The sequence below is a fragment of the Ambystoma mexicanum genome, chromosome 6q (assembly GCF_040938575.1).
Source record: "Ambystoma mexicanum isolate Mex_15411 chromosome 6q, UKY_AmexF1_1, whole genome shotgun sequence".
Classification (NCBI taxonomy): domain Eukaryota; kingdom Metazoa; phylum Chordata; class Amphibia; order Caudata; family Ambystomatidae; genus Ambystoma; species Ambystoma mexicanum.
The window spans coordinates 1,374,845,648-1,374,870,416 of record NC_090937.1 but is presented as its reverse complement, the minus strand read 5'-3'; the positions used below and the strand labels follow the sequence as shown (position 1 = coordinate 1,374,870,416).

The 24,769-nt window shown below is 44.2% G+C and overlaps 1 protein-coding gene across 3 annotated transcripts in view; it reads right to left on the bottom strand.

The window, feature by feature from the left end:
* The window catches only part of SORCS2 (sortilin related VPS10 domain containing receptor 2), a 2,879,055-nt gene that overhangs the window by 648,523 nt on the left and 2,205,763 nt on the right, over positions 1–24,769 (bottom strand). For all 3 annotated transcript variants that reach the window (XM_069632008.1, XM_069632006.1, XM_069632007.1), the window contains exon 8: positions 13,806–13,895. In XM_069632008.1, coding sequence (XP_069488109.1) covers positions 13,806–13,895 — 90 coding nt within the window. The remainder of the gene's footprint in view (positions 1–13,805; positions 13,896–24,769) is intronic.

The following is a 24,769-nucleotide window of genomic DNA, read 5'->3' as shown; positions in this document are numbered from 1 at the left end:
TTGAGCCCAAGTTGCTGCTCAATCCTGTAGGTAATTGATGAGAGGCAGATGAATACATCATCCATAGCTATGCCCTTCCCCATGCCCAGTACCTCAGAGGTGAGAAACTTTACTCACTGAGACAACTGTACCACCTATATCCCAGGCAGGTACAGAAGGACATAGAGACGATTAAGGCTGAAGGAGGCAAAAGCAATCAACCTATGGATGTAACAATATGTGTGCCGGCATTAAACATAAAGCAAATGTGCACTCAACATGAAGAAATGCAGTCACTAGGTCAAATATGCATTTATACCCGAAGAATATCAACATAGAATCCATAAAACATGAGAACACTAATATGCCTAATGTATAAGATGACTGCAACACAAACAATATGCAAATATAGCTAACATAGAAACAAGAGTGTAATTAAGCAGCCATCTTCTTCAAAATGGAAGCTGCAGCATGATTTCAATCAAACGAAAGGCCTCAAAATCTTCGAGAGAACCTAAAACACTGAATCCACAGAAATACAGATCTGTGCAAAGCTAAGACAGTTGCTAGCAACCCAAGCCAAGGAAGGAAGGATAAGGAAGGATAGCAACGGCAGAAGCAAAAGCACGAGATAGCAACTCCCCAGATGCAAGCAATATATTCCTAGATTAGTTAAGAGCACAAACGGTCTTTGCTAGCAAGGTGCAAGGACACGGAAAGCCCAAAGGCCCCATGAACAGTAACTCAAGAGTCTCCCTAGAGGCAAAAATAAAAAGCACATACATCAATATTAGCTTAAATCCCAATAAATAGGAGTACATTCTATTTCATACAGGTCTCTGAGCATGTGATCCATAATAGGAACACACTGACTAACCATTAGAAGCAAACTCAGATAGGGCACCTGCCATATTCCCTACGCATACACAAAGACACAAGATGCCCCACATGGCCAGGTAAAAAGAGATCACCTTGGCTCAAGGTCTAGGGATAAGCTATGGTAACTTATTTTTATGAACAATGAACCGTCCATCTGTCTTTCTCCCCATACCCCTTGTCTGGCTCATGTCTTGATGGCCTATCAAGTGTCCAAGGTTGGTTAGCAAGAATCCAACCATTTAGAAATCCCAATGTTAGGCCACCCATGAAGTGTTATGCCAACCAATCTCTTATTGTAGAGATGAGGTATTTTTACCTTATCAATAAAGGGATAGTCACAGGTGGAGCCATCAGATTGTTTAAACCCAAGAGTCTATATCTAGACTCCACCACTAACTAATCCCTGTTCCCTGTAGGTTTCTGCAACTAAGATTATGTTATGACATTTGTAATTACGCATTTGCAATATTTATCCAATTGTTTCCTATGTGTCCTCTGAGAGCCGCAATATTTTAATGCTTGTCTGCTGTCCCTGCTTTATTTGAACGATAATAAAGGTGGATTTTGCCTTGCACTTTCTCTACTTCATCTTTGAGTCTGGTTTGACTGACTCAGAGTCCTCTGGGTAATTTGGGACTTTCCTGGACCATCTTAACCATCTTAACTTAACACCTGAGCATGAGTCTCTGATTGTACCAAATGACCCCCCGCCCCACTACCTTTGTTTGTCCACCCGCCCATATTTCTATGTCTAGGACCCTCCTACTCTGTTGGGTGTTGCCATATTCCCCCACACTCATAACCATGAACCTCTGAAGTATGCTCTGAGCTTACCGACCACAACAGCTCATTAACCCTGCCCACCTGCTAGTAATTCAAAGACAGAGAAGTGAAAAAATCAAGAACAACATTTTGCTAAAACCAAGACTTTATTTCTGACCCAAACGTTGGATTTTAAGATAACTGAGTACATACATTGAGGCTAAAAACCTTTGTGTCATCTTCTACTCCACTCTCTCCACTCTCTCCTCGCTCCTTCTCTTCTCACATCACAGACCTTGCCAAGATGGCCCACTACCAGTTGCACCTCCTCAGAGGTATTCTTCCGTTTCACACTTTCCCCGAGAAGCTCACTGTCTCTAGAGCCCTGGTTCTCTCTAGGCTGGACTACTGCAACAGCCTCTTTCTCAATCTGCCTTTCTCTACTGTGTGTCCTCTGAAACTAATCCAGAACAGGACTGCAAGACTTGTCCTTGGCCTCAAGCCCAGGGACCGTATCTATCCAGCCCTGAAATCCCTCCACTGGCTCCCGTTGGCTGCAAGGATCAAGTTCAAGACCCTCTGCATCGTCCATAAGGCTTTCTGGGGCCGGGGCCCACATTACATCTAACATTCCCTTCCAAAATACCTTCCTTCTGGAGCCCTTCGCTGAGCTACCTCAAACTCTCTGAGGGTCAGACACTTCTACAGGCAGAGATTGGTGGGTAGATCTCTCTCCTCTGCAGGTTCCCCCTCTGGAATGGCCTCCCCGCCTCTCTCAAATCTGATCCGGACCACCTGAGGTTCCAGAAGGAGCGCAAGACCTTCCTTTTCTCTCTCTCTCTCTCTCTCTCTCTCTCTCTCTCTCTCTCTCTCTCTCTCTCTCTTGCTCTATCTCTCTCTCTCTTTCTCTCTTTCTCTCTCTTTCTCTCTCTCTCTCTCTCGCTGACCTACCTGTCTCCAGCACTGACTTGTTGTTTGACTACCCTCAGAGTCTACTGGGTGTCAGGCTTCTTCATGATCAGTCTCTGCTGCACTGCACTGCCTCCAGGCCTACCATGGTATTAGGGGCTGTAAGTGTTGCCCACAGCCTCCTGCCTCCTTACACTTACCTAGAGCTGTGCTGCCCTGGCTGCACTTACTCAGAGCAATGCTGCCCTGATTGCACATCCCCCTTCCCTCTCCCTGGCACATCCCCCCCTTCCCCTTGCACTTTACGTCATCGCACTAGCACGTTCTGAATGACAAAAGGCCAAGTAAGATTATTTGTCTTATCATCCTTCTGTCTTCCCTCACTTGTCTTGTCACACCTAGAAACACTTGCGTACAGGAGCGTTACATATATCATATCATATGATAAGCGTGAGAAGTATTTCAGAGTTTAACTTCTCTCCAGTGATATCTGGACATGTGTTATCTTCCCTAGGGAACCCAAAGAAAGAGCTGTTGCCGATGAAGAATCGGCCCTGGAGAAGTTAATATGTTCACTGTCCATACATCTCGGTGCGGCTCAAGTACACTAAAAAATTAAAAGGAAGACTACCTTCCCAAGACCTACCCACATCCATCATTACTGGCCTGCAGTTTTTGGCCTTCAACCTGCTGACTGCACATCTCATGATTCCTCACCATTGACTGTTGTAATGAGGGTTGACTGGGATTTTAGTCCAAAACACATGCACAGCCAAAAACTGCAGACCAATAGACTACTAAATCACTTCCAAACTTGTGAATGGGTTACATGTCAAGGCCCTTAGGCTTTGGACTTAAAATCGATGAGGCAGATTGTTCCTCTCCACACCAGAGATGAAGATATGCAGTCCTCCTTAGGCCTCTCCATAAAAGATCTGTGGCATAACAAGCACTGTCACAGCAAAATGGATATGACTGCTGCAACATTTGCACTGTGGCTGTGGCTCATTCACGGCGATGAGGAAGATCCCCTACCAAAGATGCTACACTGGTGTCAGTATGCACCCTGTGCAAAGTTTGTTCTTTGGTGAATCACATAACTGAGCCTCAACCTTTATGGTCAGCTGGGCCAGTGCATCCTCGTCTGCGCTGCCTGTTGAATAGTACTTTGGAAAGGGGTTTGGGCTGGTCCTGGATGTTCAGACTTCTACTCCTCCCCTCATGGCTTCCCCAGCCTACCCTCCCATCCCTCTATTGGTTGGTCTTCTTGGGTGGTCCTGCTCCTTTGACCTCTACCTTGTGGCTGGTACCATGAAGCCCCATCCTTTTTCTCCTCCTGGCTCCCCTGTTCTACCTCGAACAATTTCACCCAGCCGCACAACTAACACCGACAAACAACTCTCTCACACAAACAAACATATACACCCACACATAAATCTCCCAAAAATATTATCTCCCCCATGCATACCTTTACCCCATCCACTACACACACACCTACCTCTCCAGCCTCTCAGTCCCCTATACCCACCTAGTCCCACATAACCCCCCATACCTACCCCTCACAACCCCATGTATGCATCCCCCTGCACTCACCTCTCCCCCACACACACCTACACTTCTCTCTCTCACACACACCTCTCCATACATACACATCTCCCCTCACACTCACCCCACACATCTCTCCCCCACACACACACCTCCCCCCAACATGTGTCTCTCCTCTCACACACACCCACGTGTTGCCACACCCACACACACCTCCCCACACCCACCACATATACACCTCTTCCTCACACAAACCTCTCTCCCACACACACCTCCCCCAACACATGCACCTCTACCCCACACACAAACACACCTCTCCCCATACACACCTCCTCCAATACCCCCACACACACCTCCCCCCACAGGCACAACACCCCACACCTCTCCCCCACATACACCTCCCTCACACACACACACACACACACACCCACACTGCCTTACACCACACACACCTCCCTCCCACACACCTCCCCCGCGCACACCTGCCTCCCACACACACACCTCCCTCCCACACATTCCTACCACACACACACCTCTCTCCCACACACACCTCCCACCCACACATGTGCACTCTTCTGTCCAGACGGACACACCATTTCTTCCATACCCTACAACAATATCGGCCCTGGTGCATCTCTCTCCACTACTCCCTCCTCCACACCACCACCCCCTCCTCCACCCCATGGCTCCCTCCGTCATTCCATTACTCCCTGCTCTATTCCACTACTCCCTCCTCAGCACTATCCGTGCTACCCCTCCCGCCAACTACTCAAATGCCCTCCTTACACTCAGAACCAGCCACTTTACAGTTGCTCCTTACTCTAAACCTTTTATCAACACTTCCCATACAATTATGCACACCTGCATGGCAGTATCACTTCTACTCCTTTACCAATACCTTGCCTGCTCCTGAAAATGCCAACACACTCTGCCACTCCTTCCTCCCTCTATATGGTCTCTTGGTCACACACTTCCTACATCTCTGACCTCACCAGGTAACCCACACTGCCTGCTTCGTATTGGCACCTTATAGTCCCCTCTATCTACTGGTTTTGTTTTCTCTCCCATGTCAATCTGTCTTTCCCACGGGGTGGGTTAAAGAAATGAAAAGACACATGTAGTGAGAAATAGCAATGGGGTGTCGCGAAGGCATGTGTTTGTGTTTGTATTCTAAGACCCTGTTCTGGGTGCCCCTGCGGTAAATTCTATGAGGGATGGTTATTTGTTCTCCTCTTTTAGTCCCTGGTGGTCTAGATGTATTGTGGTTCATTGCTCAGTCATCACAGAGTCCTTTGACAGCCCCACAATGTTCTTCTGTCAGTTGCGTATGAACCTGGCTTCTCCATGCTGCTCTCTTTCTCCCCGTTGTGGATCAGTGAAGACAGGGCGCATGTCTAGGGTTGTCATGGCTTCTCTTTATTGGACTCTTTCTCCATATGGCTGTTTGCTGATGTGGGTTGGTAGTGACCGGGGTTCGACTTTCTCTTTACACATCTAGGGCACTGTATCTGGATGATTACTTTGACATGTCTTCTTGGTTTCTGGACTGAATGAAGAAATAGAAAGACACTGGCAGGTATCTGGTATCTGAGACATGGCTCGAGACAAAGGGGCACTGCTGAGATTCATGCTGGCACAAGGGGGTGATAGGATTGACCTCTCAACTGCCATCCTCCTCTTCAGGGGTGGGACTGGCTTTGTATTGCTCCCTGGTAGGTCTCCGACCCCCGGCTAAGAGGAGTCCCCTCCCTCTTGTCAAGGCCATCATTCTGCCTTGTCACAGTGTTGTGTGGAATATTGGGTCAGAAGTAGGTACTAAGGCAGATTGTAACCACGACTGGACCAAGTTCATCATGACTCGCTACAAACAGACCCACATATCTACCCTGAGGCGCCACGACTGGACCAAGTTCACCATGACTCGCTACAAACAGACCCACATATCTACCCTGAGGCGCCACGACTGGACCAAGTTCACCATGACTCGCTACAAACAGACCCACATATCTACCCTGAGGCGCTGATGCACTAATACATGCCATTGCAAGGTCACCTTTAAGGATGCCATCTCGTGGGTACACAATTATGCAACTGTTTAAGTATTTCACTGATCTAGGGGCAGATGTGCATACATGAACCCTGTACATAAACTAAACTTTCTAACGGAGGTGAACACAAAAGAACTGCATTTGCAAGGGCAGCAATGCTTTTGCTGATGCAAAAGGGACATATGGACGATTGGTTGCAGCAGGGGTTCATAACTGTGTTCTGAGTCTGCAATGGGGATCCAGGTTTCATCCTGAATCCCTTGTACCTGCCCTGGAAGAAGTGGATTTCTGTAAACAGTTAGGGAGGTACTAGCGAAAAGAGAAACATTATTTTCAATATAATGTCTATTAGCGCCATGGCTGCCTCCAAATCCTTACCGACTCCGCCCTGGTGAATGGATCTATTACCGCCCCATTCCAAGGTTGGCGGGGGCGGTAATTCCCCGTTCACCAGGGCTCTTCCCCATTCCCATTTGAGCCCCCATAAAGCTCACTGGGAATGGGGAAGGCGCTAATAACGGTACCGCAAATTGCGGTAAAACCAGGCGTTAAGGGAGGACCCGCAAAGGGAACTCGTAGTAGGGTGGTAAAGGATTACCGGTACTGGTTCCCTTACGGGTACCGGTAATCCCGTACCGCCCACCTCGTGAGGCCCATTGTGTTTGATCAATATTCCCCAACAATTTACAAAACTGAAAATAGGGAGTTTACCTCAATCTGCACTCAACTCCATCCAAGCCTTGTAAGTGCTCAATCAACAATCAACAACACTTACATACAGGAAGTCAGTTACATTTTCAACAAGCCTTGGTTTAGTAAAAGTGCTCATTAGAGTACTCAACTAGTTTGAACATTTAATGGGACTAAAGGAGATGTTCAACTTGAATAAATGCTTGGTGAGTGCTCATTTAAAATGTGAGTATGGGTATATCACACAAATGTAATGGTGCATCAGTGAGGTGTATTTACACATCATTCTGTTAGCAAATTCGACAGAATCTGCACATTTTACACACACAAATGTATGATGTTTTAATCTAAACTGTTCTTAAATAATACACAAAAGCTTTATAGAGTGTGTACAATTTTATGGCAAAGATCCCTTAAATTGTAACCACGAGTGTGGTATGGTACTACTGACAGTTTCAAAAGAACAGAAATAAGAACATGACATAAAGAGACATTTACACATTTAGACATTATTAAAAGAATGTGTTGCTAGTAAATTGCACTTCTTGTGTGGAAAAGATACTAATTTGACAATGGTTTGTCTGGCTAACATGCACTTTTAAAAGGACTGATTCAGATTCCAGTTTCAATTCATATAACCACAGGAAGGTCTTGCTAAGTAAACTTCGGCATATAAAATAGGAAACAAGGAAGGTTGAGCCCCTTTGCCCGCTTGTGTTCACCTTATGTTAATATTTTATTTATTAATGTATTTATTATATACCCCCCATATATCTGAATTGAAACGTCCCTTGGACATTCCAGCATTGTATTGACATCTATCTATGTAATTTATCCTCATCGCTTGTGTTTGATCCTTTATGTAGAAATGCCCCTGATAAACTACATTTCCCCTCGCCCCACCATCACAGTCTCACCCCAGAGTCTGGGAAAAGAAACATGATGTTATATTTTGTTCTAGTTAAAAACAATAAATCAAGGAACTAAAGGTGTCCCTCTAACTTTCAGTGCTGAGGAGTCACCCAACAATGTATACATTAAATACAGGTAGCTTGTCAACAGGAAAGGTAACATAATCTGGCTGTTGTCTCATAAATGTTTCCTTTCTAATTGGCACAAAATAGAATCGCAAATACAAGTAACATTTTAGATGGCAGATTAAGCACATGCGTATACTTTTCATAATAGTTGATTCACACAATCTACAGGAAGAATTCTATTTGTCTGTCTGAATGGCGATCTCCCCTGTAAATCAATAGGTGAAGCAGTTCTCAGAATAAAGCATGGGACAAAGTAATTCACTTAGATTTCTCTGAAGCCCTTGACAAGTATTGGCATTAGAAAAAGAACATTAGCTATGGCATAAATTTTCTGATTCTAGAATCAATTTAAATGTAAATGCTGAGCGCTATTTGTGTCACACTATTAGTTCATAGCTTGGGCACTTGGATACAATTAAATATTTTGAGGGGTTGAATTGGTTACAATTCATTTTAAAGATTTGGGCTAAGGAATTATGTTTCTTTTTATTATGCTGGGACATTAGTGCCTACATCTATCACTATTCTCTAGGCATCAGGTTCAACCTATCATATCTCCAATTCCATTTGCTAACTTATGGAAGACATTTCAATTACCTTATTAACTATGGGACACACATCAAAGGACTTATCATTCCACATTTCCATTTGAGATGTCTAAGGCTTGCCTGAGATCCTACATTGCAGGATATAGACACTGATACAATGCTGCTAACTAAGATTTCAATGTTGAATTCGAAATCACAATGCACAGATACCAAGTACTTAATTTGTAAGAAAAAAGTGCCAGAGCCCACATTATTTCTAGAATGCCTATGACACATTGGGGCAGGCAACTCCCTGCCCACTGTTGACGCCACCCACCACTGCTCCATACAGTATCAACATATTCAGGGTTAAAGCTGCAGCTCCTGCCGGTTTATTGAGGGTGATGATGCATTGTGTGATTTACAGATATCAATTGACATAACACATTATGTGTGTCTTTAAATAAAATAAATATGTAAGTGGTTTTTTAAATCACATCATCATTTACCTTTTTCTTGGTGGCAAGTGGAAGATGTTAAGCATCTATCCACAGGAAAAAAGAGCAAACATGCTTTCCTCCTATGGTAAATTTATGGACAAATGTAGGCAAAACCATCATTGAACTGATGAACTTGCCTGTCAAATACTGCAGCAAGGTCTTCTTGTATAGGGTTACGCTCATGACAGGCACTCCTTTTCGATTTTGGGCTTTTCACTGACCTTGGCCCTATGGTAGAGCTGCTGTCTGGTGACCCTGCTGGTTATAACAGTAGAGAATCTGCAGCAATGTCATGGAGGCTGAGTGGAGTAGTGTGCAGGCATGGCCAGAATCAGTGCCCAGCATTGTCACCTTTCAACTCATTGCTATTCATGAAGACAAATAAATGGCTCTGCCCTGCTCTCCAGGGCCATCAGGTTCATGAATAACAAGGAGCCAATCCAGGATGCAGAGACCCTGGCCATTGCACACTGTTGTTGCTTGTTATATTAGTATGACTGACAGGTACAATAAATGTTTGGAGCTCGAAATTGAGGGGAGCTGGGAGCTATTTTGCTCCTATTTGTATCCTGAAAGAGCCAGGCTAGCTCGACACCAGCAGCTACCAGGAGCTACTTTTAGCTCTCCAGGACAACTGTTGTGTAACACACATACCTATGTGAATTTAAATATGTGAGTTTTGGATAATCAATAAATAAGCATTAGAACACATCTGTATGACTTTTCAAGCATAAGGGTTGTGGGGGTCATATATAATGGAAAAAATGATATGTTTGCATCATTTATGGAAGTTAGATTTGCAAAGCGCTATAAATTAGCTCCAGGTTCTCCAGTGGTAGCTCCTGCTCACTGGTTAATGTTAGATATCCAGAAGCAGTGCTTTACTCCTGCTTATCTGATCATAATTTCGGTGCCTGAAGTTTCCAAAAAGCCACTAGATAATCAAGCTTGGCTTAGAAATAAGTGCCAGGGCTCAGCTCTGTCAAGTCCACCTACCAAGTAAGCACTGCATACACATTTTACTACATTCCCCTTTTCAGTAGCAAAATACTTTAAACTAATTCTTGGGTCATTTGCCTACACACTCTGGGATCATTCCACACACATTTGGTGTATCTTTCAAAGGTCTAGGACAGATAGAAACATCCACCAGCTCCACCAGGTACGCTCTCCTTTGAGTCTGTCCATCTGCACCCAAACTCCCTTACAGGTAATCTGGTTCTGTCTTGTGTAATGCCTCTTCATTTAGTCCTGTATGGAAAAGGCATTCTTAAGGTGATTTCACACCAACTACTTCAAAGTGGACTTTTAATTGACTTTTTTTTTCCTGTTGGACAGGCACCACTGCTTTTCTGCTTTCCAAACCTCTAACTCTTTCCTATGTTTGAGCTCAAATACCTAGTAATACCCATCCCTGCAAATTGTGGATTCCCTCTAGGACTGCCCTCTTTGTTTTCGTTGGCCCATCTAATTCTCTGTGTCATAATGGGATGTAAAAGCTATGAGTTAACCCACTCCTCTGGAACAGGGATTCAAATGAGACTGAAATATAATTTTTTCTAACAATTCTATGGGCCTCATTATAAGTTTGTGATATTTCGGTGGTAATTCCCTAAAATACTCCCAAACGGATTTACTGTTACCACTACTTTGTCCTGTCCCTTTACCATAGGATTACAAGTGGTGGTAAGTGGTGCAAATCCCTATTTTTTGCAGGCCACACGACTCCATGGGGATTTTGCCAGAATTACTGTCAACTATGATTCTGCCAATTTTGCTGATTTTTGCCAGTAAGGTGGCAGATTTACCAACAGCTTTTTACTGGAGGAAAATCCTCCAGCTTAATGCCAAGCCTATAGTGCAGCAGTGCAGTAATATTGTGGAATTGCTGTTTTTTCATGCACCGTTATACTCAAAGTGAAGCCCATGGAAATGTGATGTGAATAAGAAATATATTCCGATTTGCAAGATTATTCTGAATCCAGAGACATCCATTATGTTTCTTTCACTGCATGCATACCGGTTCTTACAATATGTGAATCAACTAATGCATCATACTTTTTTTATACATGTTTTATCTGCATGTGATCCATGTTTTCCACTGAATCTAAATATGTAGCCAGTGTTTTATTCAGACCAAGGGATCGAAAGTTATAGCAAAACATGGACATCCAATAAAATACACTTCTATTGTTGCAAATTTTAAAACTGACATTGGGCCTCATTACGACCCAGGCGGTAAGTTACCGCCGGGGTCGTACCTTTACCACCATGGCGTAAACTATGTTTACGCCATGGTGGTTGGCGGACTTACCGCCCCATTCCGAGGTTGGCGGGCGGTAAGTCCCCAATCCCCATTTACCCTTCCCCATTCCCATTTTTGCCCCATAGGGCATAATGGGAGTGGGGAAGGCGTTAATTACGCCACCGTAAATTACGGTGACGTAATTAACAACAAGGTCCCTTAGCGCCATGGATTTTAACACCTGCTAAAAGCAGGTGTTAAATCCTCCATGGCGCTAAGGGACCTCGGAATCAGGCAGTAAGGGTCGGCGCTGTTTACGCCGCCGTAAACCCCTTACCGCCTGGGTCCTAATGAGGCCCATTGTGTCATTCTATCTGAAATTGTTTGCATTTCGGTGTGGGTCAAATCAATAATAGGAGAACATCTGCTGATCTGACTAAAGGCCTATTTTACTTAACAAAAGTACACATTGGTAATCTTTCTCTTGTGTCATTAAATCTTTGAAGAGCTCTGCAAATCACTATAGAACGGTATAAGAGAACAACATAATCACCCTCATACCATCATGGTTAAACAATTCTCTCATACACACAACAGACTGTACCTATTAAAAGGAACATTCTTTCCCTGTTTCCAAATCTCTCTCCCTATGGGGCGAATGACGCACCACCTACCTAAAAATGGATAGCAGAAATCAACTCCCTATCCTCATACACTCATACCATGAATGAAAACCTCACAGTAGCAGGTCACTTCTATCCTCTTGCAAGCATACACACTGAATTAGATGTGTCTTGTATCCTAGCGACACAGTCCTAATAGGTCCTAATAGGGACAGTCTGTTGTGTGTATGAGAGAATTGTTTAACCATGATGGTGATTATGTTGTTCCCCTATACCGTCCTCTGCACCAAACCTATGCCCAGCTCTGAAAAACTTGCAGGGAACTACTGCAGCAAAGTTGAACGTGCTCCGCCTTGGCAATAATGTTGAGCATGGATAACTTTGGGATATGGTGCATGGGACACATTTTAATGTGTAATAAATAACATTACTGATGTGGTCATGCTTCAATGAGGACCTTTGTAAGTAATAGCTAATTACAGAAGTGGGCATCGAGGTGACGGGACAATACCTGGTTTAACGTATCGATAGTTTTAGGTCAAGACAGTACCGATTAGCTTTCTAGATTGCCATCTAAGCATACACACACACACACACACACACATACACACACACACACACACATTCTCCCTCACATACAAACACTTCCTTCTGATACTGCTGAGCTAAGTGGGCATACTGGAATAGCTCACTGGTGTGGTTAACTAGATATAATAAAATCCTGCATTTCTGTAACAAGTGGGCAAATATTGGTACTTTTTAGGAATATTATGGACGCTAATGACCTGGCTTATCTAGCCACATCATTGTGGTGCCTAAATAATGCTTACACAATGCCTGAGCAAAGGCCAGCACCACTGGTTTTGCCAATTCTCATTTCTCTTTGTGTCCTTGTCAAAAGCATGCTTGTAAATATGAATAGCAAAGAAGAGTGTATGGTCCATCTCTAATCACCTCAATTCCGTTGCCACTCTCAAGTGCTTCTTGCTCCCTTTGACAAGAAGTGTATGATTTGAGTAAAAACTCTTTTGTATCCAGGCAAACTCAACTGTGTAGGGTTCAAATACTTCAGTCACTTCACTTTGCCAAGTACTTAATGTCTCTACCAGACCTTCCATTCAAATATCTCTCAAACCCTCTACCGTGGTTTAGGCCATTAGACCCCATAGACCTATTTTTTATTCTGTTCTCAAGCCCACTTTTTGTGACTTTATTTTCCAACTTTAATCATTTTAAATAGATATCTCTATAAAATGTATGTTCTTCTTGTTCAATGTATTTGTTAATTTATTTTAAAATTACTCACATATTTTATTTTGTTTTTCTTATTTCGTTACACGTACATTGTGTGACCCTTGTCTACCTCAGGACCAGGTAGTGTTTTAAACAAATGTTAATAAATCAAATAAAAATGCAAAATCATCCTTTCATTTTTTGTTTTGTTTTTTAAGCATACTTTTGGATGCGTACACTCCCTTCCAGCTATATGTATGTTTATTTTATTTAATTATTACTCTACATGTAAATCCAGAGCCATCAATATGCAAGTGATCTAGGCAAATAACTTCCAACCATCTAGAGCAGAGGGGTCTGCAACCTTTGGATCTCCAGATGTTTGGGCCACAACTCCCATCAACCCTAGCCAGCTTAGTCTATACGAGGGATCATGGTGGTTGTAGTCCAAAGCATATGTGGGACTAGAGCCACAGGTTGCAGCCCTATGCACTAGAGAGGCGTATGCCTCCTAAAAGACCGAAACATTGAACACAAAGAAACATTTGAACCTACATATATGGGCGCCTGGAGACTGCCCTTAGTTGGTGGCTGTGCACGGTATAAATCAACACAACATGACATAGGATAACATAACATAACATATATTGAGTAGGGTGGATTGAAAGAACACCCCAAACTTCCCACTTGACGAAATTAGTACAACACACAGAACCAGCTTTTTTTTTTACATGAATGCAACATTCATTCGTTCATTAAAATATAGCTCTCTATAAAAAAAAAAGAAATCACCTGTAAAAAAACGGATGGCTTTGAAGCACTTACCTTTGGAAGAGCGTACTTGGGGAGTTTTATCTGTGCAAATTCATTACGACGGTAGGATGCATAATATTTCGTTTGATTTCCTGACGTGGACTAAAAAGTAAAAGCAGAATAAAAAGGGTTTTAACAACATGCATTTTATTTGCGTATCTGAGAAAAACAAAATAGTATATATCCCAAGACCCGCATCCAGAGCCCACTGTGGCCAACTCTGCACTGGAGCAAGACATGTGCACGTGCAATAGGTCTCCTTATGAGTTGGGACGTCCCAGGGAGTGACGCTACCTTGTAGGTCCCTTCAGAGAATGAGCTCCACTCTAGAGTGATAGTTCATTCCACTGATCGCGTCTATAGGGTCCTCTTTCTATTTTAGGATTGGCTTTAAATTAAACGTTCACTTTTAGTGTGCTGCCATTTTGTTGTATGCCACCCGAGTGTAATCTCTCTGATGGCAGCCCATGCACATTGCGCTTTGCACTGGAGTGGGGACTGAGGGGCGGAGGCTACATCTACATCTCAGTATTGTGTCTGTTTGTGTGGGATCAATGTTTATCGGTCTGTTTCACTGAGGTCCTTATTGGGGTCGTATGGGCTGGGAGGATAGCTCAGGGGCACCACATTTACTTGGGAATAAGACAATTGAGCAACACGGGTTTGAACCCCACGCTTAGAGGCTGGAATCGGCGTTACGAGTAATATAAACATTGTATTTTTATACATGTATATTGCATTTTAAATTGCATTAATTAGTGCTATTTTTTGCTAATTTCACCTGATTGTATGATACGTGACACTTTATTATATAGTATGGTGGGCCTACAATTTATGCAACACGGTCTGAAAGCATGAGATACATGCTTACAACATACTATAATTATTATATTATAATTGGTTATTTATAACATGCTTATTACCCAGAGGCTTCAAAGCACGGACCCAAGGATCGAACCCTATCCTGTGTTGCTCCATGTCCAAGGTGACTGTGCTGCCCCTGAGCTACCCTCCCGAGACTGTACTACTTAACAGTAATGCATCTGGTCTGCAAATTATTTTATTGTGATGCTTTATGCAATGTTTGGAAAGGTTTGTATGGTTTTCTGAACCTGTTAAACTGAAACTTAAATAATGTTCTTCTCTATTTATATAGTGTACTAATTTGGACTAAGATTATAAAATCTCATGTGCATGTACCCTTGCTCAAAACCCTGCTTTTCATCTAGTGTAGAGTGGTCCCAATCCTAGTGTCTATACAGAAAACCAATCAGCCTGCTGGTGGCCCGGCTGGCACTGCCATTTCGAGTGAGTGCCTACCAGACCACATGGGACAGTGGCCCACATGATGACAGAGACAGGTTAGTAGATCTACAAATACGTACCAAGAAGAAGTCCCCAAATCACTCTGAACAACATGCAATCTCAGTCAGAAGTTACAAGGATTACCCCTAGCTTGTCAATTGTCTTAATGACATTCATTTACTAAAGCATCAATGTGCATTTTATGTTATGGGTTTTTTGGACTGCATGCCCACTAGCATGTGTTCAAAGGTTGCTACAGAGCCCAGTGGTTTTAGAAACATATGAGGCAGAGGTAGCATGCCTCATATAACTAATAATCGGGATAGGGAGGCTTTGCCGCGGGAGATTAAATTGAATTCGATTTGATCAATTTTTTCCCAACAAATGTTGCCCCAAATGTATGTGGGAGGTGGGCATTGGTCATATTTGCGCAAAACCTACTGCAAAAAAAAGTTTGAGGAAATCGAACTCGATGTAATCATTTTTTAGACCAAATCACATACAATCCAATGGTTTCAAAAGTTCTGCAGAACAGTCTGATTTACAGCCCTGCAAAATGTAATAAAGATTCTAGAGATATGTGTGTATCGAGTCAAAAACATTACTTTATAATTCTGTGTATTGCGTGAACTAGTGCCCTATGACAGTAAGTAGGCAATAGGTGTCCTCTCTCTGTTCTCCTTTCACACCTCTCCCCGTTGATGTTTCACTACCAAAGTAGGAATAACTTGTACCCATTAATAGTGCCACATAGATCACTCTTCTCCAGTTCTTTTTGTACAGATATATATTGCCATGAATCTAGTTTTGATCACCATTGTCTACCTGCATACATATAGATTCAGTTCCTCTGAATATATATGCACGGCCAAAGGTCACACAAAGCCACTCTACCATGGCGTGTCTGCAATTTCTGATGTTCGCCTGAATGGTTTGCTAACTTTTTCCCAAATGAGCATTAACCCAAGGACTCAGAGATCCAAATGCTGTATATACCCCTGATGAATCTTAAGGTTCCCAAGGTCCCTATGTCCCTCCTGCTCCTTTTGCAAGACCCCCTGCATTGCTGGCTGTATGGCTTCCATTGGGTGGTAGTAGCTGTGCCTGTTTATGGGGTTACAGCACTGCCACATATGACCTCCAGGATCACAAAGCAGTATTTAGGACTCGACTGTGCAACAGTAGCCCATTGATGTAACACGTGCCAGGCCTTTTTGGTGTGCAGAAAGCTAACCTGCTAGATTATGAAACAGTTACAGGTCGAACATGATGGGGTCTTCAGCAAGCCACGATCAATGCGTATTACAAAGTGTGCGCCTGAAAGGGGCGCTGTTTAAGTTCTGAAATAATAGGCACTTGTTTTCAAAGAAATCAGATCAGCTTTTTACCCACACAAACAGGTTTTTATTTTGGCTTTTCTGAATCTCACAAGCTTCTGATTCATTACATTTTCAACAGGCTGGAAAAACAATAAGTATGCTGTAATTTGTATACATGGGTCCCCATTCCTTTGTAGACCTGGTTGCTTTCTGTGATGTTATATAATTAACGGGACATATTTCCTTACAGTATAAAAGAGGTCCAACACATGGATACTGATAAACCTATTGTCCGGACTCCCACACTCACATCCAAAGGGGGCTTTGTGGGTAGATCTGGAGAATAGTCCCTAAACTATATGTGACTATTTGCATTTGAAAATAACTAAATTATTATGTTGAGGATACAGCTGACCAATGGAATCAGCCTGACAACCCCTCAGTTAGGAAAAATGATCATGATATTTAAGTTCTGCCTCAATAGGAATAAGGGGGGAAAAAGAAAAAAAAAGAAGTAAAGAAAAAAGGAAAGAAAGGGAAAAAGATGGAAGGCAAGGATTTGGGCAAAGAGCAGATAGTCGGGACCCTACGTAAAAAGATGCTCGATTTAAACAACAGTTGGAAGTATAGCGCCCAGAGGCTAAGCCAGTGCCCTGCAAGGGCAGACGATTCCATAGCTCTGTTGATGAAAGGGCTTGCAGAGACTAGTTTTATCATCCAGAGCTGCAAAATTGTCCAATAGGATTTTAGGATAGAGTGACAGAGCCCTACACAGAGGATAATAAGAACCCTCCAGCCAAACAGAGCCCCACTGTCCTTTATTGGGGAGTAGCCTTTGAAAGTACAATAATAGTATCCGATTGTGATCAAGTTGTTACAGCCATTTAGAACCTGGAGCAAGAATAGATCTGTGATGTCTTGTGTGCATGGGGGATTGTATATTAAAAGGTGGTTTGCAAGACTTAATTCTCAGATGAAAACCTTAGCCACATACATATACTTAATATGTATATCTTTAATTTTATACAGAACGGAAGTGGATTTATTTTTTCTTGCAGATTGAAAATCAATAGAATTTTGTTCTTAGTAAGCCTATTTTATATTTGAAATAAAAGATCATTTAACTTTTCCAATTCCTTTGTTGCCCAGAACTCAAAGATAAAAGAAATTAAGGCTCATATGACAAAAAAACATACATTGTGTATTTGTATTTATTTGAAGAAGAGGAATGTTGATTTCAATAAGAAATGACTTACATTTACATCTGGTGGAGGGATTCCCCTAAAGGGAGCCTTTACAATAATAATAATAATAATAATTAGGCACTTATATAGCGCTACAAACCCTCTGGTATCTGAGCGCTGCTTATTATTACCCACGGTGTGTGGTGCTCATTTATCGACCTCGGAAGGATGAAAGGCTGAGTTTGGCCCTGCCGGGATCCGAACCTGCATTAGCAGGCTCTGCGGATGTCAAAGCGAGCGCTCTACTCGCTGTGCCCCTTGACCGGCAATAACACAAAGATGAGAACAAGGGGTGAACCACTGTAATAGGGTATACCAAAAGCCAGACATAGAAGAGGGACAAAACAAACAGAAAAAGTGTTTATATGGAAAATTGGTGGCTTAAAAGGGTAACTCGAATGTAAGTGTGCAAGTGCATCAGCCTTAACAGGAGTAATGTATAAATATACAAAATGAAATTTTCACGCTTCGCTGGCGTGAGGGTGAGGTCAAGTAAGGATAGGAGAAAGGGCAGAGGGAGCTCCGTCTTTAGCAGGTGAGGTTTAAGCTGAGATTTGAAGAGATTGAGAGTTGGGCTGGCCTTAATTGTAATGGGCAGCGGGAACCAGTGGAGTGGATTGGGCAAGGACGGAGAAAGAGCGGAGGTGTCAGGCGGCGCATGGGGGTATGGTACAGCAAGGCTGAGTGCAGAGGAGCAGTGGAGGTACTGAGATGATTAGGCAGCAATACAATGAGACTGGTACCGAGGAGCAGGTCCATTGATCACTTTGTAGACTAGGAGAAGGAACTTGAAAAGGCTGCTGTTTTACATGGAGACCCAACCAGCAGGTTGTTAATGGTTAGAAGTGTGGGAGGATCTGGATATGTGTTGCGAATGAGGAAAGCAAAGGTGAGGGCTGATCATAATGGTGGATATTAGGGTTTTCGTTGAGTGGTTTGTACGGAATGGATGATTTTTTTCCCAAATGTTGAGAAGGTTATGTGAGCAGCAGAGGCAGTGGTAGTGACTTGCGTGAGGGAGTAAGAAGGTCACGAGGGCAGGAGATAGGAGAGGGAAGGGTAAGGATGGCAATGAAAGCTGGCTAAACCCATTGCTTACTTGTTGATAGATTTTAAATTGTCACCTTTTCTGATGCAAGGGATTTGCCAAAGTTACATTATCACAGTAAGGATAATTTAGAAATCTACTAAATTTGGACATGAACTGAATGCCTTAGTGAATGCTAAAATGTGTCATTTTGTATTCATTAGAACTATCAGACAACAAAACAATTCAGCATGGTCAATCACATATACTATGCCTCCAAAAAACATAACACTGCACAGTGTTCACTATAAATGACATTTACAATATATGGTGCGCCATTGTTCTAGAAAGTAAGATTTAAACAGGCAGGAGGGAAGTGGGAGCACGAACTGGGCCGGGAATTTGACGACAAGGAATGGGAAGGAGTAACCCTTTATCACAAGAAAATCTCCAGAAACGCCCGTCTGCAACTTATCCAACTATACATTACCAACAGGGCTTACCTAACTCCGGAAACTATATCGTCTTTCAAGGGCGCAGCCATCCAGCTATGCCCTAAATGCAATGAGCCGAAGGCGGGAATGACTCACATGTTCTGGGGTTGCCCAGCGATACGCTCCTTTTGGATGCAGGTGCGGGGAAGGGTGGCAAAAGCAGACATTGAACTGGACGTACATAGCCCTGTGGCCTGCATCCTGGGCAGGTGCAGCCGTGATCGCAAAAACAAACCCCTAAATAGACTCAAAGACTTAATTTATATCACGGCTAAAAGACGCATAGCCATGTGTTGGAAGAGCCCCAGAGGCCCGATTGAAGCACAATGGTGGAACGACCTCACTAAGTGGTTGGCAGCCGAGACCGGAGCGTGGGAAACCGCTATCCACGAACAGAGGCTGGACTCCAGTGAGGAATTACATCGCTGGGTGTCGCTGACCGTGCCATTACTCCACCTTGGAGCGGTGGATGACCCCTCAGTTGATCAGCCAGCCCTGACCTCTGAACTGGCTCGATATTGAACAGTGGAGTTGATCGGAGTCTTGGGGGGTGGGGTGGGGGTGGAGGGTGGTATGGGGGAAGTTATGGACGTGTAATGTATATGCAGTACCTGATATGTTCGTGGTCTATCAATCTGTTGAAAATCAATAAAGAAAGTTTTTAAATAAAAAAAAGATTTAAACAGGCAGACATCATTGTATTTAATTGTGTCTATGGTTGAAGTCTGTATTTGTGAAAAGTGACATATTAGCTAATGATGTGTTGTTGGGTCTATAATCCAATCAGTTTCTTTCTGGTGTGAGGTTGGATTGTTGTACTAACCATTAAATTAGTTCAAAATCAGGCAAACTGCATGATTCATATTTCTGTGTAGGTTGTTCAGTTTCCCAAGTGAATGTTGCCCAATTAAATGCCCTACAGTATCAATGAGGCCTGGTGGTGCCCAAGAGGAACAGCTGCTATTGCAGTACTTAGCTTATAGGTAAGTGGCAGAGTGGAGCTATTGAAAGTGGATTCCCAAGATGTTCAGGATGCTTGCTGAATAACAACTTGACTGAGCTTTGTATCATACTTCCTGGGCTCACAGACACTGTGATCACATGCTCATAAGCCTGAATAACTCAGGAGCAGGAAAAGGACCCTGTATGTGTTGTACCAAACACTGGTGAATGTGTGCCTTCAAAGAGCCACCCTTCTTAAACGGAAGTGGCTGAGATGCATGAAGAGACTCCATTTTCAATCACTGCAAACGGCCAAAGATGAAAGAGTTCCTGGCAAAGTGAGTACCTGGTAATGTAGAGTTTATCATTGAATAGTGTGTAGATTCATAAGGTGTTGTCACTTCTCCCCAAGGGATAGCCTTTTTCCATGAGGCTAGAGCGGTGTGGTTGCTTCCCAGTAGTCCCGTTAGGGGTGGTTTTATGTATGAGGACCTCATGTGGAGGGACTCCCCCTTTCGGGACATGGACGATCACCTGGGGTTACAGCCCATTGAATGTTGTCACTTCCTAAGATTCCTTAGCCATACTCACTGTTCTTCAGGGATCTTCAATCTATTCATAGAGCTGCTTGGAGCCCTTCTTGGCCCACACAACATCCACATCCACCATAACGCTGACACACAGCTGTACCTCAAGATTGACTGCATCAAGGACATCCATAGGCTCAAAAACTGTGTCTTGCTGCTACTGTCTTGGATTTCCATGGCATACGTGAAGCTCAACCCCTTCAAGAGCGAATTCCTACTCCTCAACAACAACATCAAACACCCGGACATACAGACCTAGATATCAACCATGAACTATGAGGGATTCACACATGGCCTCACCTCCTTTGCCAAGTCCCCTGGGATCCAAATTGACAAACACCTCTCCTTCAAGACACACATAGCTAAGAAAACTCAGACAGCTTGGAGTAAGCTCTCCATCTTATAAAAAGTAAATCCCTTCCTCCCTCCAGACAGCTTTATATCCACTGTTCTAGCACTGGTCCTATCCCACCTTTATGGGTGCAATGCACTCCTCGAAGTCCTCTCGTCATCCTCATTTGTGCCCCTTTGAAGTTGCCTACATTATATGATATGATATGATATGATATGATATGGCATTTATAACACACTTGTATACAAGTGTTTCAAGGCGCAACAAGGCAAGGGAGGGGGAACAGAGGGAAGACAGACAACGATCCTACTAGGCCAGGTGTCATTCAGATTGCCCAAGTGCATGGGAAGGGGGAAGGGACAGTGCAGTACATGGGATAATAGAATAAATAAGTAAACAAAGGCCCGCTGGTGGCAAGTGCAGGGGTAAGTGCAGATATCAGGTGTCAAGTGCTGGTAGTCGGACTGTAGGGATACAGAAAAAAAGTCCCTAAGTGCAGGGGTTGCCAGAAAAGCAGTGCAGGTGTGCGACTGGTGGGGGAGGGGACCTAGGCCCGAGAACAGTAGGTAACCAGTGCATATTCAGTTTCAGCCAGGAAGTCAGAAGGGGAGAGGAGAAGAAAAAGCAGAAGTAAGAGAAAGGTTTTGAGGTGCTTCTGCAACCGTAGATGATTCTCTTCAAGTTTCAGGGAGGGAGGCTATTTCAGAGGGAGGCCCCAGCTGAAGAAAGAGATCTACCACCATCTCGTTGCTTGGAGAAGCAATTCACCCTGAGGGAGTTGGAGGCGGATGAGTGAAGAGCTTGAGAAGGAAGATATTTAGGAAGAGAGAGTTGAAGGTAATGAGGCCCCCGGCCCCAGAAGGCCTTGTGGGCAATGCAGAGGGTTTTGAACTTAATCCTTGCAGCCACTGGGAGCCAGTGCAGAGATTTCAGTCCTGGAGAGATACAGTCCCTGGACTTGAGGCCAAAGACAAGTCTTGCAGTCTTGTTTTGGATGAGTTGCAGAGGGCGGAGAGTAGAAGCAGGCAGATTTAGAAAGAGGCTGTTGTAATAGTCCAGCGTAGAGAGAACTAGGGCTCTGGAGACAGTCAGCTTCTGGAGGAAGGAGAGGAAAGGAAGAATACCTCTGAGGAGGTGCAGCTGGTGGTTTGACTTCTTAGAGATGTCAGAGATGTGAGGAGAGAAGGAGAGTGTGAAGTCGAAGATGACCCCAAGGTTTTTAGCCTCACAGGTGGGAGCAGGAACAGGGCCAAGAGAGGCTGGCCAGAGAGTGACAGGAAAGGAGGGAGTGGCTGTGCCGATGAGGAGAATCTAGTTCTTACTGGCATTACGGCAGAGATCATTGGTGGCACACGACTCCTGGATGGCGGACAGACAGTCAGAGATGAGAGAGGGAGAAGAGGTGGCTGAGGGTAGCCTGAAAATGAGCTGAGTGTCATCCACATAGCACTGAAAATTGGGGCAGAGCGCAGCAATGTGGTGGGCAAGAAGTGCCATGTATTGGTTGAACAGCCAGGGAGAGAGATCAGACCCCTGGGGAACACCAGAGGTAGAGATAGAGATAGAGGAGAGGAAGGACCCAAGTGGAACCTGGGAGGGTCGATCGCAGAGGAAAGAAGTCAGCCACAACAGGACCTGACCGGTGATATCCAGGTAATCACGGAGACGGTGGAGCAGGATAGCATGGCTGATCGTGCCAAAGGCAGAGGAGAGATCAAGTAAGATGAGGACACAGGGTGTGTTGGAATCAAGGTTGGAGAGGAGGCCTTTACTGATGTTCAGGAGAGCAGCTTCCGTGCATCCGGCAGCTCTGAAGCCAGACTGATGATCATGGAAACAACCAACAGATTCAGTGTGAAGATTAAGCTGGGAGGTGGCCAATTTTTCCAAGAGTTTGCCCAGGAAAGGAGAGATTGGGCGATAGTTAGCCGGGCAGGACGGATCGGCAGAGGGTTTCTTAAGAAGAGGGTGCACAAGGGAGTGTTTCGAGGGGAAAGGTAAGACTCCAGTGGTGAAGGAGTGGTTGCAGAAGTCAGCCAGAGCAGGAGCCAGTGAGTCAATGTGGTACTTTATGGTTTTGGAGGAACAGGGATGAACCTGTTTTGATGAGACGTTCATAGATCAGACTTGTCTAGAAACCTCATCTGGGGTGAACAGGGGAAAAGAAGAGAAAGAAGGAGGAGAGGTGGCCGAAGAAGGGCCAGAGGAAAAGCAAGGACTAGAGGGAGGAACGGGAGAGGAGGAGAGAGAGGACAGGATGTCTTGAGTTTTAGAGATGAAATGAGAGGCCAGTGCTGTGCAGCGGGCCTGGGAGGGGACAGGAGAGATAGAGACTGCGGCAGGGCTGGCCATTTCCTTGCAGATTTTAAAGAGCTCAGCCAATTTGTTGAATGCAGCAGAGACTCAGGCTTGGATGTGAGCTGTCTTTTTGGTGAGGACAGAGAGCCGGTATTTGCCTTTGGAGCAGGCGGCAGGCCAGTGTGTCAGAGGATGTACCAGAAGCACACCATTTTCTCTCAGCCACCCTGCAGTTGCATTTGAGGGAGACGAGGTCTGAATCATACCAGCAATAGCAGTTGGCTTTGGGTTTCAGGCGGATCCTCATGACAGGAGCAAGAACATCAAGAGGATCAGATATAGCAGAGTCGAGCATGGATAGGGCTGTGTCAGGGTGTGTGTCAGCCAAAAGGGGCAGAGGGTTAGAAATTAGCAGCGAAATCCTCAACTGACACACGCTTCATGGGTCGGATGACTGGGAAGGTGGGAGGCATTGCTGGAGTTGGCTTGGCCTGAGGAATAAAGAGGGGGAGCTGGGAGGAAAGGAGAAAGTGATCACTCAAGGAGAGAGGAGTGATGAGAGGGACAGAAAGGGGAAGGTCTGAGGAGATCAGAACATCCAGAGTGTGCCCTACAGAGTGAGTCAATCCTGAGGGGAAAATAGAGAGTGAGAGAGTCACAAAGGTCGCAAAAGAGTCCAGAGGAAGGACGGGAAGCATGGATGTTGAAGTCTCCAAGAAGGAGAAGTTGAGTGCGCCCACATATCTCATCAAGGGTCTTCGCAGATATGACCACATCAACCCAGCCCTCATCAACCTTCACTAGCTCCCACTGCACACACAAATCACCTTCAAGTCTTGCTTGATCATCTATGAGGTAATCACCCTCAAGTCACCCAGCTACCTTCCAGAGAAACTCAGCATCTCAGGCGGGCAATGCATCACCAGAAGCCAGGAAACATGCAGACATACAATCTGCAGCTGCAAAAAGGAAAGGACCAGAAAACAAGCCTTCTCTGCACATGCCCCAAGACTATGGAACATCCTCCCCGTCAGCATCAGACTCGCCTCCACAATCCTACAATTTAGAAAAGAACTCAAGACCTAACTATTCAAGGAATCTCTCCGCCTCAACACCTCGGCCATCACATCAGCCCTTGTGCCACATAACATGCTAGACACTTTCCACACCTCTCCTCACCACCACAACTGACCACCCCTCTGTGCCCCTCTTTTTCCCACCCCCGCTGTATATCTGTTTTGTTGTTACCTCGGAGAAGCGCTCCATTATGCAACTGTACTGTTGTATACCTCTGTAAAGTGTTCCGTTATGTATCTGTATTTTTGCATACCTCTGTAAAGAGCTGCGCTGCTTCTCAATGCCATGCCTGCGCTCAATAAAAATAATTATAATTATAATAATAATAATA